The sequence below is a fragment of the Anolis carolinensis genome, chromosome 5 (genome assembly GCF_035594765.1).
Source record: "Anolis carolinensis isolate JA03-04 chromosome 5, rAnoCar3.1.pri, whole genome shotgun sequence".
Classification (NCBI taxonomy): domain Eukaryota; kingdom Metazoa; phylum Chordata; class Lepidosauria; order Squamata; family Dactyloidae; genus Anolis; species Anolis carolinensis.
In genome coordinates this window covers 119,338,162-119,354,211 of record NC_085845.1, presented here as the reverse complement: position 1 = coordinate 119,354,211, position 16,050 = coordinate 119,338,162, and the positions used below count along the sequence as shown (strand labels likewise).

The 16,050-nt window shown below is 36.1% G+C and overlaps 1 protein-coding gene across 3 annotated transcripts in view; it reads right to left on the bottom strand.

Moving 5' to 3' along the window:
- The window catches only part of tbc1d19 (TBC1 domain family member 19), a 104,318-nt gene that overhangs the window by 9,997 nt on the left and 78,271 nt on the right, over window positions 1-16,050 (bottom strand). For all 3 annotated transcript variants that reach the window (XM_062982193.1, XM_008118828.3, XM_062982194.1), the window contains 6 exons: window positions 14,020-14,104; window positions 11,034-11,078; window positions 7,440-7,472; window positions 6,084-6,193; window positions 4,448-4,539; window positions 2,501-2,616 (listed from right to left, as the gene is read on the bottom strand). In XM_062982193.1, coding sequence (XP_062838263.1) covers window positions 2,501-2,616; window positions 4,448-4,539; window positions 6,084-6,193; window positions 7,440-7,472; window positions 11,034-11,078; window positions 14,020-14,104 — 481 coding nt within the window. The remainder of the gene's footprint in view (window positions 1-2,500; window positions 2,617-4,447; window positions 4,540-6,083; window positions 6,194-7,439; window positions 7,473-11,033; window positions 11,079-14,019; window positions 14,105-16,050) is intronic.

Below are 16,050 nucleotides of genomic sequence, written 5' to 3'. Positions count from 1 at the left end.
CTGAGTCATGAAATCAAACAAGCCTATCTGCTGATGACATTCTTTTTTAAAAATACATTTTATTTTAAAAGTATGATACACCTGCAATACACAATACAAATATGTACACATACATAGACAACCCGCCACCCTCAGTACAATTACCCCTCATCCCACCCCCAGTGCAACCCACCACCTTGGCTTCCATCATTGAACCTTGCAGAGTTTATGCACATTTTTACCCCCCTATACTTCTATATCAATACATTCCTCTTGTTTTTATTTCTTAAATTCTCCCATCAGATATGGTAAAGACAGTTTCCAGTTTATTTCAAAAAATTCATGACTTTCATGTTTCAAATGGCTAGAAATCTTGGACATCTGTGCCTAATCCCACAATTTAACCCTCCAATTTTTGATCTTAATGTTTTTTCACTCTTCCAGTCTTCGGCAATTATAATGTGTGCAGCCATGAAGCTGTATTAGCAGATTTCTCTTTCTGGCTGCTCTAAGTTGTCTCTGAATAACCCTAATAAGCACATCCCTGGATTTTTTTTTACTTTGTTGTGAATCATTTTATTTATCATTTTATAACTTTTCCCCCTATAGGCCTGCACCAATTCACAAGCCCACCATACATGGAAAAAGGTCCCTTTCATTATTTTGCACCTCCAACAGAGATCTGATTGCAAACCACCAATTTTGATTAGAAGAGCCGGGGTTGTGCAACATATCTGCAGAGGATATTCCACAGATGTTACATCAGCACTGGAACATACAAGCACATAATCTTTGTGGTTTTCGCCACTTGCTTTTGCTAATGAATCAAGATGGGTAGCTGTATTAAATTGCTGAAATAGATTATTATGACTGGATCTGTATTATTTGTTGTGTCAATGCCACAGTTTCTGATATAGTTTTTAAATATGCCAGAAACAAAGGCTGTGTTTCAAAGCTCCATTGCTTCTCTCCAAAGCACTTTTTATATTTGGCTTCTCCATTAAATCTTGTGTCTACACTGCAGCTTCCTTTAATTTTTTTTTGGTTACGTAGAGAGGTTGTGCACTTGAACCCCCCCCCCCCTTTGCCTTGGAACCTCCCCACTTTCTACATGGCCGCCCTGAGTAATATTCAATTATTTCTTATCATATAAAAATGAAACTATTTTATTAATCAGCCAATTCTCTTATCAAAAGCCAACTTGCCTTATCAAAATAGACAATGTAAACATAACATACAATATACCTCTAGTCCGGGTAAAATTATAAATATACAAATACAGCCAACTGAATATACCTTAATCTTAGGTATATACATCAGATGTCCATGTCTCCCTTACACTGTATGCCAATCTGAAATTTCTTATCATATACATTTTGAGCTAGCAGTCCCAACTGTAGAAATAACACACATTTTCAAACTTTATCCATGAATTCAATCTTCTTCATCACTTGAGCTGTCTTGTGCTTCTTTCTTCACTGGCATTTTTTGTTGTTTGGGAGGTATTTGTGTTAATTCTGCCAATTTAATCTCACCAGATGAGATGAAAATTCCTTTAAATACTAATTATTTATCTCAAGAGGTTTATTGGACTGCAGCCATCTGAGTGGGTTAGTCAATTTATTTTCCTGGTCTGCAGTTGGAAGGGCTTCCTTTGCTGGAGTTTCTGCATTTTGTTTCCTTTTTTTTCTCAGAAGGCAAAGACATGCTAATGTTTTCAGGTTTTCCATCTGACAATTTTATTTTCTTTTGAATGCCATCTATTACTAGTTTTATGTATCTTATTACCAAATGTTTCAGTATGAAAGGGAAAAAAATCTTGCTGGCAAGGCATGGAAACAGTGACATGAAGAGAACAGAGTGTTCAGTTGTAACAGAAAAGAAGTCTGAGATATGGACTCCTAGCTCATCAACTGGTACAAGGGGATAATCCAACAGCACGTGGATTACTTTTCTGTGCCATCCAAACAATTCCACTTGGTCTACTTTCAGTCTAGCCTGTCTATAAATCAGTCCCAATATACACAGACATCTCTACCTAATAACAACAGGAGCTGGTTCTGATATCTACAACCACTGAGAAATATGATCCCAGTTGTGACAATTTAGCACTTACCTATCTCAGCAACACCTCATTTCCTCAAGAAGAAAGAGAAAAGAAATACTGAGACTGCCACAAACTTCTTGTTCCTTGTACTATGAAAAGTTGTCAAGTGCTACCAAATATAGGGTTCTAGATTAATATAAATAATTTGCCATTTACCAGCTGTACACCCGAGAAATTATTTGCAGATTTCTATACAAGGCTGCTGTTCATATGGTAGGTATTAGATGCATTAGCAGGAGGGAGATTTGGAGAGTGCTCCATTCTTTCTCATTCACTTTCAATACCTAAAATTTTAAGAGTTAAGACTGTCAAATCTAACACTATACCATGTACTGCAGCCCACATCATGTATTGCACATGGATCGCTCTCTGTGTGTAAAATAAGCAGCACATACAAATGACATTTTTCATTACCAGCAAGGATTTCCAAAGAGTTGTATCCTAGAATTCTGTCCCATAAAAGCAGGAGCTGATCCGTTGCTAGATAACCAGAGAATGCACGTACCATCCATTTAAATGATATTCTTAGACTACAAGAAATTAGGGAAAAAACACAGTATTTTATTACCTGCCAATATCCAATCAGTATAGATTTTTGCCATGTAACTTAACAATTATATGAATGTCTCTGAAATTCAAGAAACAGTTGGAAAACGTTGTCCTTCTTAACAGTAATTTTCAAAGTAGAAGATGCCTTTAGGACAAGTGCACATGTGTCTGTGCATGTGTTTGTGGGTTTACATTTGCAACTGTGTAATGATGATCAAGTTCATTCTTACAGGCTCTTGATACTTTTACTCAAGTAATTTTCTTGCAGTTCAAAAAATTATGGGGAGATTTGGAAAATTTGTACAATTAACACCACATTAACTGCTCCATTTATATAAAACACCTATTAGCAAATTAAATGGTTCTTATTATGTTGGTAAAATTTGTTGTTATTATGTGTCTTAAAGTCAACTCCAACTTCTAAAGACCCTGCTGTAGGGTTTTCTTGACAAGATTTATTTGGAGCAGGTTTGTGTTTCCTTTCCTCTAAAGCTCAGATCACTCAATAGGTATCCAAGGCTTCAGCAAGAATTTGAATTATGATCTTCTAGAGCCATAGTTCAACAGATGTTGACAAGCTGGAAAGCGTCCAGAGGAGGGCAACTAAAATGATCAAAGGTCTGGAGAACAAGCCCTATGAGGAGAGGCTTAAAGAACTGGGCATGTTTAGCCTGCAGAAGAGAAGGCAGAGAGGAGACATGATAGCCATGTAAAAATACGTGAAGGGAAGTCATAGGGAGGAGGGAGCAAGCTTATTTTCTGCTGCCCTGCAGACTAGGACACGGAACAATGGCTTCAAACTACAGGAAAGGAGATTCCACCTGAACATTAGGAAGAACTTCCTCACTGTGAGAGCTGTTCGGCAGTGGAACTCTCTGCCCCGGACTGTGGTGGAGGCTCCTTCTTTGGAGGCTTTTAAGCAGAGGCTGGATGGCCATCTGTCGGGGGTGCTTTGAATGCGATTTCCTGCTTCTTGACAGGGGGTTGGACTGGATGGCCCATGAGGTCTCTTCCAACTCTACTATTCTATGATTCTATGATTCTATGATTCTAACAGTCAAATCATTACACCATGCTGGCTCCCTTGGTACCATTTAGATTCTCAATATTATGCAATATTTCATCATTCTCTCCACTGTCCCAACATAATTCAAAGTTATTTTTACTGAAATATTTAACTTAATGTGAGTCCTCTCTCTTGAAACTGGTATTGGACCACCAATCAACACTTTCAAAGAATACTCAAGCGAGTAAAGTAGCACTAAGGTGGAATATTTTATATTATGGGGGAACTAATTATTATTTGAAATGCATAGGAATGTTAAACTGCTATGCTTACAACTCAATTGATTAAAGAAAGGTTATACTAGTATATAATAGAAGTTCTGCTGGTTCTTTTGGATGCTAAAAGTTTTGGAAGAAGAATGAATAGATTAGTGTAATTTAATATGCAGAAAATCAAAAGTATGACAGGATAGACAGTAAACACCATATTGTTGTAAATCTACTCTCTCATTCTTCTGATTTTTTTTGACTGGAGGTGGTTGCAGATAACTGCCAGAAGACTAATCCAATTTTAAGATAAATTAAGATGGTTCCAATTATTTTTTTAAATATCCATCATATACTTCAACTCACAATAGTTCCTTTGGATGCTTAATAATAATAATAATAATAATAATAATAATAATAATAATAATAATAATAATAATAATAATCATAATCATCATCATCATCATCATCATCATCATCATTATTATCAACAACAACAACTTGTCAGATCAGTGCCCAGAATTAAGAAAAAATACTTACGGTTGTGCTCCAATTTCTCTAAGATGATAAAATAGCTGTGGTAGATGAGTTTGAAGAAGAGTCTCAAATAATAAACATAATGATACAATTCCCTTTAAAATAACATAAAGTATACACTTTACTATGAATTAAAAAAAACATTTCTAATACAATCAATGCATGGATTTAAATGCATACGAAGCAGGCAAAAAAAAAAAAAGAACAGTTTCATAAAGCTAGCCTGTGGACAAACACATATTAAATATCACTTATTTCAATGCAAACTGACTCCTTCACACTAAAATACTGCCACTTGTGGACAGAGAAGATGTGGTTGTATCAGAATGCAGGGCCACATTCTGATATAACAGTTAAATTTACAATAAAAACTTGCACAATACAGTGAATATAGCAGGAATTTCTTGATTCTAGTTTTGTACCACATAGGAGGGGTATGAATATTGCCCCAGTGAAATAAAAATAAAATAATTCATACCAATGAAAACAAACAATTATGACATGAGTAATTTCCACAAATCCAGGAAGTAGCTGGTGATGGACAACATTTGCCTATCTTGATTTGAATGGAACTGGGACAATTTGCTTTTTGTTTTCATTTTGCAGATTTTTAAAAAATAAATAAATAATCCTTCCCATGCTTAAAAAAAAAGTCTCACCTTTAGTCTTGGCTACTGTTTTCCACCCTCCCCTATAATTTAGTAAGTGTGATCATGTTTAGGAAAGGAAGAGAGAATGGAAACTAGAAGATCAGATATTTGGTGTAGGGTCATTATGAACTAAGACAAAATGCATAATGGGATTGAGCATAACTCATAATGGAGCAGGTAGTTTACTTGTGAACCTATCTCCCCATTTCCACATCCATATAAATCTGCATACTTAAAAGGTAGTATAGTTTTTATATTAAAAAGTACTTATTTTTCTGAAACAAAGTGGGATATTTTAGAAACACTTTATGTGCTTTTTAGCACCATATATCTTTTGACACTATTTTAAGAATCTGAAAACTATGGAACTTGCTCCCATACAATCTTATGTTATGTTCATCTTTGGAATGTCTATCCAAAGAAGTAGATGTAGTCTATGAAAGCTTATGTTACAAACTTTGCTCTCTCGGTGAGTCTCTGAGGTTCTACAAGCTCCCTTTGCCTACTTTTTCATGTTCTTCTTTAAAGTGTCAAATGAAATTCTGAAACTGGAGAGGAAACATAGCTCATGTTTCATAGCTCATGGTTCAAACTGAAGCATCTCAAGTTAAAGGAACCCAACAGTATTGGAAAAGGCATCTGCCAAAGACCTGGCACTGTGACTGTCATACAAAACAGAGAACACCAGGCAAGATGGACTAATAAACCATGTTAAGCAAAGTGAGTTTATATCTCAAAAGCAGAAGATATAATCAATACTACTGAGGTATGTAAATAAAGATGTTTTATGTAAGTCCTGTAAAATGTAATTCTACTGTATTCTGAAATTTCATAATACAGTACAATATAAAGCTATTTTTATTTGTTCATTTCCTGTTTTATATACTGCCTGTCTGGCCTAAATCTCTTGGAATGTGATTACTTACCTTACTGTGCATAAATATTTAAAAACTGGTGGTACAAGTTAAACTTATTCAAAGCAAACTTACAGAAGGATGAGAAGAGATGGAATGGAGTCTGAAGAAATAACGGACGTATATTTCTCGAAATATTTGATATAACCTGGAAGGTTCATTGTACAGAAAACAAAGTGGAGCAACTGAAAGAATAAAAAACGTGTGTTAACAGCAGCCCTGTATAATGCTAAAATAGTTCAGTGACAAAAGGCAAAAGATATGGCAATAAAAATAAAACAAAATGTGTATATTCTGTCTTTGCAGAAATAGAATGTAGATATTGTCTGCTCACAATAAGAAGACGAAGAAGAAGAAGAAGAAGAAGAAGGAGAAGGAGAAGAAGAAGAAGTTGTTTATTTTTATATCCTGCCCCATCTCCCCGAAGGGACTCGGAGTGGCTCACATGGAGCCAAGCCCAACAACATACAATAAAATAGAACAGTATAAAATACACAAAATACAACAATATAAAATACGTAACAATCACAACAGTATAAATACACAATATAAAATACACAATATAAACTACAACAATATAAAATACATAGCAATCACAGTAGATCAATAACACAGCTTCAACAGAATAAAAACATGGCCATTAAAAGAGGCGATAACATGGCTCTTCAGTCCATAGTCTTGGTGGAGAGGTAATTTCAATTATGCAGCGAATTAGGAGAGCTAATCATGGCCATCCGTGATAAGGAACAAAAGACTGTGCTAAAGGAACAGGTGGGGACTCAATCAATTGTTTACCTCAGACGAAGGTAGCATGAAAATACCAAGTTTTCAAGGCTTTTCTAAAGGACATCAATGTAGGGGCTAATCTAATTTCTCTCAGGAGAGAGTTCCAGAGCCAGAAGGCCACGACTGAAAAGGCTCTCATGTCCCCTTGACTACAGATAATTTATCTTTTTCATTTTGGAGACAGTAAGACATTAAATTTTATTATACGGATAAGAATTAAGAATCAATTCCTATATGGGAACACTTTGGAAGCATAGGCCAGATTCAGCCAGATTCATATGAAAGCACATCCCATCAGTTGCACATATACAATTTTGTGAAATTTTGTGATTATGTGAAATGCCAACCACTGGATGGCTGGAAGAATCTGCAGAACCAAGGATGAAATTGTTCTCCAGTAATGATTAAGGAGAACCAGAAGTCTGGAATTTAGACCAACAATGCACCCATGCTTCCTCCAAACCTCCAGGACTAAAAATGATGGCAATATAAATTCAAATAGCCTTAGATAGAGGGAGTGAATGAATCACAAACTGCACAACAACAAAAATTCAAGCACATTGCTTCAACAATATAATTTTTTTAAAAAAAATGATGAAGCATACTAAACTTCTGCTTCTGATGCAAGATAGAATAGTCACTTACCATACATTGAAAAGCCATGAAAAGGGATTACACCTATAAAAGAAAGATGCTTCATTTTATCAAGTGTCACAACAGTTAATGGTTTCACAACTATGTGAAAAAGTTGTAAGAAAAGAAATTGTAAGAAAAGGGAGACAGGGCACTCTACAATCCTCCCTGTATGCTTAAGCAGATCTTTAACTCTACAGATGCAAAATAGTTGTTCCCCCATAACACGTGATTCACTGCAGCGCACCACTCATTTAAGATCGTTAACCAATAATTCAGAATACTTCTTTTATTGATGAGACTGTAATGTGAGGACATAATCAAGCTTGTAGAAAGCCTAAAATATATTAGACAAGTAGTAATGTAAAGTTTAACAAATTCTCAGTGGCTGCTTTTCAAGTTAGGTGGGCACAGCCTAACCGCACATATCTATTACAGCATGGTCAGACACTCAAGCATCCCTCCAATATCTCTGCTCATTAGCCCTAAAATGTTAAACAGTCCTGATTCAGAACTTAAACAGAGCCCTATCCTGGTCCTACTTTCAGCCATTTTTTTAAAAAAAATTAAACCCAGAAATAAACAGCTTCTGAGAGGGGAAACCAGAGCTTACAAACCAAGGGAGGTGAATGGATTTGGTGCGAAATGTCAGCAGATGTTGACAGGGGAATCTAGGGCTGCTGTGCCTTTTGAAGTTGACAACTAATGTTGAACAGCTACACAACTGATTAAGTATACACTACTCGCACACCTTTGAAGATTCTCTGGAAAGTGCAGTTGGTCCAGGATGGACATACAAGAATATTAACAAACTTCCAGCCATAATATCAAGTAGGCTATGATTATTCTGCAGTATCTGGAGTGGTTGCCACTTTCCCTTCAGGAACATGCTAAAATGTTGGTGAACTAGCTTTAAAGCCCCAAATGGTTTATATCTAGGATACCTGAAGTTTGCTTCAGTTCTTCTACTTATTATTATTATTATTATTACTATTTATATCCCGTTTTTTCTCGCCACAAGGATACTCTAAGCGACTTATATAAAATCCCACAATAAGTGAGGTTCTTCTCTGCATTCCACTTATGGTCCAGGCATGGCTAAAGGTAAGATGACACAGGGCATCTTACTGCCGGCATCAAGACTTTGGCATTCCTTTACTGTGATACATATGTGCTCATCCTTCTGAATGCAGTATTTCTATGGGGCAAGACTTTTGCTACCTTCAAGTTTAACTTAAAATGTTTTTTATCCATTGATCATATTTCTGTGTTTATTTGCTTTTCTATTTTAGTATCAGATACTGAAACTATTATTCAACTCCTTCCTATTTGAAATGATGCTTAGAGTTTCAGATTCCCATTTTATCCCATACTCAATTCCTAGTATGGATAGTGCAAGGCCTTGCGATAGGACTGACATGGTAGCCTAATACGTAAATGTACTTCATCTCTCCTGTGAAAATGACAATGCTCTGCTCATGGAAGACGGTAGTTCTGTTAAGAGTGTTTTCTCACATGAAAGGGAGCAGGAAACCCCAGTATTGATACCACACACAATGTAAATAATTACTAAAAACACAGCCTGACCCAACCTTTCAGAAATGGAAGCTGAATTTAAAATGGCTAAATTTATGTTCCAGTAACAAGGATGCAAATGTAAAAACATTCCTACGGAAGCATTCAAGCATTTATTAGTCAGATCTTTCAGTTGATTTTGACAATATGCCCTATGGATGATGGCAGTGAAAACAGTTCGCAGAAGTAGCTATTTTAATAGAAAAAAATTGACATCAAGATACTTCATTTAAAAAGTAGTAAAAGAGAGTGTCATTTTTTTTTGCATTTCACGTCCTCTAGCAAAACCTCTGTTTGAACTACATTCACTAATTATTTTTGAATAGACTATTTTTTACAAAATCAGTCTAAAACTGTAAAAGAAAACTGTAAAAGTACACCTCCCAAAAAGGTTGAAGGAAGAGAACTTTGGAAATCCTCAATTCTTCTATGTGAAAAAAGAGGAAAAATTTGTATCTCTAATGTAGAAATCAAGGAGCCTGGGTGGCAAAGTGTGTTAAAGCACAGAGCTGCTGAACTTGCAGACCGAAAGGTAGCAGGTTCAAATCCCGGGAGTGGATGAGTGCCCGCTGTTAGCTCCAGCTTCTGCCAACCTAGCAGTTCGAAAACATGCAAATGTGAGTAGATCAATAGGTACCGCTCCGGCGGGAAGGTAACGGCGCTCCATGCAGTCATGCCGTCCACATGACCTTGGAGGTGTCTACAGACAACGGCTTAGAAATGGAGATGAGACCAACCCCCAGAGTCAGACATGATTGGACTTAAAGTCAGGAGAAACCTTTGCCTTTACTTTAATGTAGAAATCATAAATGCATGATTCGACAAAATAAAAACTTTTTTTCTTTTCATAGAAGACAGCCTTCAAGGAATCATTAGAAATCTTGAAAAATGGCAAAATTTAAAACCTGCAGGAACATGTGGGGTACATTTACACTGACCACTTAATTCTGTGTGATTGGCAGAGCTTGTGAAGTCCTGCAACTGGTTCAAAGCCTGGATGGTGCTTATACACACTGCAGAGGCTGCACTCAAACTGGTTCCAGGATCTACAGCAGTGGTCCTCAACCTGTGGGTCCCCAGATGTTTTGGCTTTCAAATCCCAGAAATCCTAATGGTTAGTAACCTGGCTGGGATTTCTGGGAGTTGTAGGCCAAAACACCTGGGACCGATAAGTTGAGAACCAGTGATCAACAATATCTTGTGGCTTCATGGCCATGGTGGATTTGGATGACTTATGGACTCTATTTCAAAGTTATTCCTTGACTTTGATTATTTTAGTTTGAAGTCTTTAATGAGCACTGTAACACACACTCATGGTGCTGTCATACTGCTTTCAACTGTACTGAGTGGTCACTGTAGATGTGGTCAAAATCAGATCTTCAAATATGCTTCTCAGAAATAACAGCAAAAAGAAAAACAATTGCCCCAAAAGGTAGAAAAATGCCATTGTACATTCCCACAATCACCACAAGCTACTGCTCCATGTAAGGTGTAGCTTGTCCTAATGTTTTAGATAAGGTTAGGGAAGAACATAGTTTTTTCACAGTTTTGCTATGCTAGCTTCTTGTCAACTCAGAAAATCACAAATGTCTTCCTTAAAATGAACTTGGAACAGTAGCAACTGAGATAATATTATATCGTTCCAAATTTCTAGAACTGTGACTTTGGCTACAGAAACCAGGGAATAGCCATATACATTCTGCACAATAGGGATACACAAACTATCTACATAACGTGTGTGGCATAGGAGTTCACAAATGTCATATTCCCCTTTATTCATTTTGAAGGGGAAAATTTGTGCTACAAGAACAATGGCAGGAAGGTTACTAATTTGTGTAAGTAAAAAAAGAATACAGCCTTGCAGAATTTTGTATCCAGGTAGTAAAACATTGGATGGACAGAACATAACTTCTGCATTTCATGACTTGAAAACAATTCAGTTAAACTACAAAACATGATGCAAAAAAAGCATCTTAGGAATAGCTGCAGTTTCCCCTTTTCCCACTAGAGGAGGCACCTGTATAGCTTTACCATTTGGTGGATAAAAAACCGCATATTCTTCCATGCCAAGTTTCCCTGTGAAAAATACAAAAAAAAAATGCAAAGGCATCAGCAATATGAAGACAGGTTTTCCAAATTAAAAACATACAATGATGGCACGGCTGATAAGAGGTTAGACATGCCCATAATACAACCTACAAAGGTGTAAAAAAACAATTTTTCAAATAATCCACGAGAAAAAAGTTTTAAAAATGAATTAACCTTGTACATAGTTCCATACATACTCATGTATAAGTCAGTTTCATGTATAAGTTGAGGGCAGGTTTGGGGGCCAAAACTAAGGATTTTGATATGACCCATGTATAAACTGATAATCATTCTGTAAAGACGGGGAAAGAACCTAAGCCAGCTGTCACTAGCTGCCACTGCCATTTCTCCTTCAGGCATTCAACAAGGCCAGAAGTTGCATTGTGCAGGGAGTACAGGGAGTCAATGGTTTTTTTAGATTCTCCCGGAATGGATTAAGCTCTTGCCTTTTACCAGTCTTCTCAGAGAAAGGGATAGTTCCACTTTTGATAAAGTACAGTACAGGCAGTACTAAGTTATGAACAAGATAGGTTCTGGAAGTTTGTTCTTAAGTTCAATTTGTATATAAGTCAGAACAGGTACATTTTTAAATGTACCTCCAGCTAAAAATATATAAATATTACCTTTGGATTGCATAGGGAGCTTTAAGATCAGCTGGGGAGGCCTTGCTCTCTGTCCCATCCTCTTCACAAGCGCAATTGGTTGGGATGAGAGAGAGGCTTATCAGTGGTGGCCCCTTGGTTGTGGAACTCCCTCCCAAGTGACATCAGGCAGGCCCCATCCCTCCTCCTTTTTAGAGAAAAACTTAAGACCTGGATTTTTACACAGCAGTTTGTTGAATAGGAAACTATGGAATGAGACTTCAACAGCTTGAATAATGGACTATGGATTTTGGTAAACAATTTGGACATGAGATCATGATTCAGCATTTTATATGGTTTTAATCTGTTTGATTGACTGATATGTGTTTTAATTGCTTATATGTTTAGATTGTTTATATTTTGATGAGATGTGTTTCATACCTGTATGGCATTGAATTTTTGCCAGACTTGTAAGCCACTTAGAGTCCCTCCGGGGTCGAGAAAGGCAAGGTAGAAATGAATTAATAAATAAAATAAAACAAAATAAAATAAAATAGGAAAGGGCTAACACCCCGGTGGTGTTTGTTTTGCTGTCTGTGCCCCAGTTCAGAAAATTTCACTTCACTGTCTGTTACTATGATAATTGGATTTTGAAAATATTGGCTTGTTGTGGAAACAAGGATTTATGAGAAAGCTTCAATTGAGACATCTTTTCCTCATGATAACTATTTCAAGAGTGAATTTCCCTTCCGAGAGGTAGATTTCTTTCACTTCCTGTTGTCTCACCCCCATTCTTAACTACCCTGTTTCCCCTAAAATAAGACAGCCCCAGAAAATAAGAACTAGTAGAGGTTTTGCTGAATTGCTAAATATAAGGCCTCCCCCAAAAGTAAGACCTAGCAAAGTTTTTGTTTGGAAGCATGCCCGCCGAACAGAACACCAGAGCATACAGGATCGGTAAATGTACATACCATAGAGTGTTCTACATGGAAATAATGGTAGTAACAAGAAATTCTTGATAGGATTCACAGTTTGTCTGGTTATGCTGGTTTGTGATGACAACTACTGTACAGTATATAATAAATGTTCATGTTTTTGTTCAAAAATAAATGTGAATTCTTTTTCGTGGAAAAATAAGACATCCCCTGAAAATAAGACCTAGTGCATCTTTGGGAGCAAAAATTAATATAAGACACTGTCTTATTTTCGGGGGGAAACAGTACACATTGTTTGTAAGTTGGATATTTGCAAGTTGCGTACTGCCTGTACTTACATTATTCTGTGGATAAGTTGACCAGGGTTTTGGGGTCAATTTTTTGACTAAAATGTCTAGTTGTACATATGAGCATATAGGATAACGCTCCTTAAACTTTAAATGGTCAGCAGCCAAGAGTCTTTAAAACTTTTTAAACAGTGGACGCTTTGTGACACAATTCTGATTGACAGTTCTGACTCACATGCAGGAAAAAAGTGGATCCTGGAGGAGAGAGCAAGCCTCTCTCTTCACTTAATGTAATAAAATAACCATAATATTTTCCAGCCTTATTTTTTAGGAGAAGCACAAGGGTTTTTTTTAAACCTATTGTTACTGATGAAAATAATCACCAAACATAATTCCATTTTAGCATTTTTAAAATGCAGTAATTTTCATGTTACCATATGGGAATGCACATATAGTTAAGGCACCATGACCACAACAAAGATAACAAGGATTATCTTATTCTTTGATTTTTCAACGACATACATTTGTAGATTTCAACACATATTATAAGAACAGAGATAATGCAGCTATTTATAAGAAATTACTCTTTCATATACAGCCCAAACCAGAAAACAAGGAAAACACAAACATTTCAACTACATTGACATTTTTCTTTATAATGATAAAAAGCATCAGAGTATGGACATGCCAGAAAATAAAACATCATAAATGGAAACAGCAAAAACCATCCGTCTCCAAAGGAACCATTTTATCTTTAAAATTACAGCTTTGATGGGCATGTTTTTGGAACATGCCCATCAAAGCTGTAATTTTAAAGATAAAAAGAATGTGTAGTTAAGGAAAGTATCATGGAATTACATTTAATGTGGTATTCACTTGTATGTTGGGCCTCCATCATACATGCAACACACCATGGAAAATACAATCTTCACCTTGTCTAATGAACTCTAAAGTGTTTTAGGATCATTTCTGAAATCCATAATGCAAGCGGAATAAGCAGAATGTATTCAGAAATACATTTAACAGTAGAATTTGAGATTCCTGTTCAGCCAAAACTATTACCAGCAGAAGCTCACATCCACTTTGGGTGTTCATAAATACTATAAGTGTAAGTCTTTATCTTTACCTCGAATGTATGACTTGGGTGGCGTAGCACTATTGTATTCAAAATGATCCAATACTGAAGTGTCCCGGGAAAAACAAAGTAATACCTGCAAACATCAAAATAGGAACCATTAGAAGCCACTTAGGAAATAAAATAATGTTTAACTGGCGGCAGACACTAAATCTGCTATTTCCTGAAGAATAAAAATATCCCTAAAATATAATATAATCAATTGATTAAATTAGACTTTCCAGCTTCAACAATGGTACTGGACACTTTGAAGAAGTACCCAATTATTCTCAGTAAATGGATTTGCAGACTTGGAGCAAGATGCAAAGCAATCAGGCAACAGATTTACCTATGAAATATTTCAATGCTAAATCAGATAAAGGAAATCTGTAGTTGACCTCCCAGTTTCCTCATTTTATTAAAAGGATTCACAGGGAAACTCAATCTGGATCAGGGCCACAATGAAAATAGTGTGAGAAAGTTTAACCAAATGTCTTTTTCAGGGTTTACCAATGCTTCAAAAAAAAGGTTATCTTTTGCATCCACATCATTGCCTCAAATGAAATCACACTAACATAGGGCTCCATCACAGGATGACTGTTTGTATTGCTAGGGAATACAGATTCATAAAAAGAATTCCAAATACACTTCTAACTCTTGAAACTCTAGACAAAAAGAATGGGCCTTTTAAAGAATTAATGCAACTCTGAACAGGAAGCACTATTTATCTTGCCTTCATTTCCCCCAGAATACTTTCAATGTCATGGTAATGTTTCATTGAGCATCATCTGTTCAGACAGCTTTTTTGTTTAATATTTTTATAAACACAGTTTTTTGATAATTATATTTGTCAAAGATAAACAAAAATGTCTTGGGAAAGTGCCTGCATTTCTGATAAAGGACATAATAATATTCTGGTCGAGATATGGTTTTACCTTCTTGAGAAGCTTACTCTTTTGCAGCTTTTTTTTCAGATGATAAAATCTCTTGTATCTTAAGCATACACTTTTAAGTCAGCATTACTTATCAGTTTGGAATCCTACTCAAACCGTTAAAATATCGTACACCTAGTACTGTAATAAATATGAAAAAAATGATGTTGATTTAGCATAACGGAGGTGAACAGAAGAAGTAAAGTGTTGACCACAGATCAGAGTACAGGGGTATATCCTGGTGCTTCATATTTGTTACTTAGCTGAAAGTGTTCTGTTTACTGCCATGTAGGAGCTAGTACAGGCATGGGCAAACTTTGGCCTTCCAGGTGTTTTGGAGGGCCAAAGTTTGCCTGGAGGGCCAAAGTTAGCCCATGCCCGTGCTAACCAAATCCTCTTGGACCTATATGGGAACACTGAGCCCCATCTTCCCAGCAATGAGCACAAGCTATGTTGTAACATCCCTGCAAAGACATTAGAAAATAATCTAGTAGCATGTTATATGAAAAGATGGGTCCTTATCAACATTTTATTCAAATATTTATATTGTGTTTTAACAAGAGAATGAATGCAGCAAATAAGTGCCTCTATTGTTAGTAATACTGCACATTCAGTTATTCTGTATACCTAAAAATAAGTGTAGAAAAATTAATTTAAAAATCAACCCAAAAAACCTGGGTTGACTTATCCATGAGTCAATGAGAGTACTTAACTCTCATTACTTAACTCTTATATTAAAAAGGAGCCACCCCCTTCTCTGAGAAGAGTGATAAAACAAAAGAGCTTAGGCTATCCTGGGAATATTTCTCTGTCATAGTGACAATTCTGGACTTTTTTAAAAAAAAAAATGCCTGGGCAAAGAAACAGTGGCATTTGAGGCAGCTCTCACCCTGAGACCGCATTGGTGTTTCCTCCTCTTTGTGAAATGACCCTCAACTTATCCACAGTTCATATTAAAATCCATAATTTTGGACCTATAAATGTATTTCAAGTTATACATGAAACTGACTTATGAATGAGCATACAGGATACTCCACAAGTCTATTACAATTTCGTTTAGTCATTGTATACTTGTATGAGGCATGGAGATATAGATGTAAACAGAATTTTT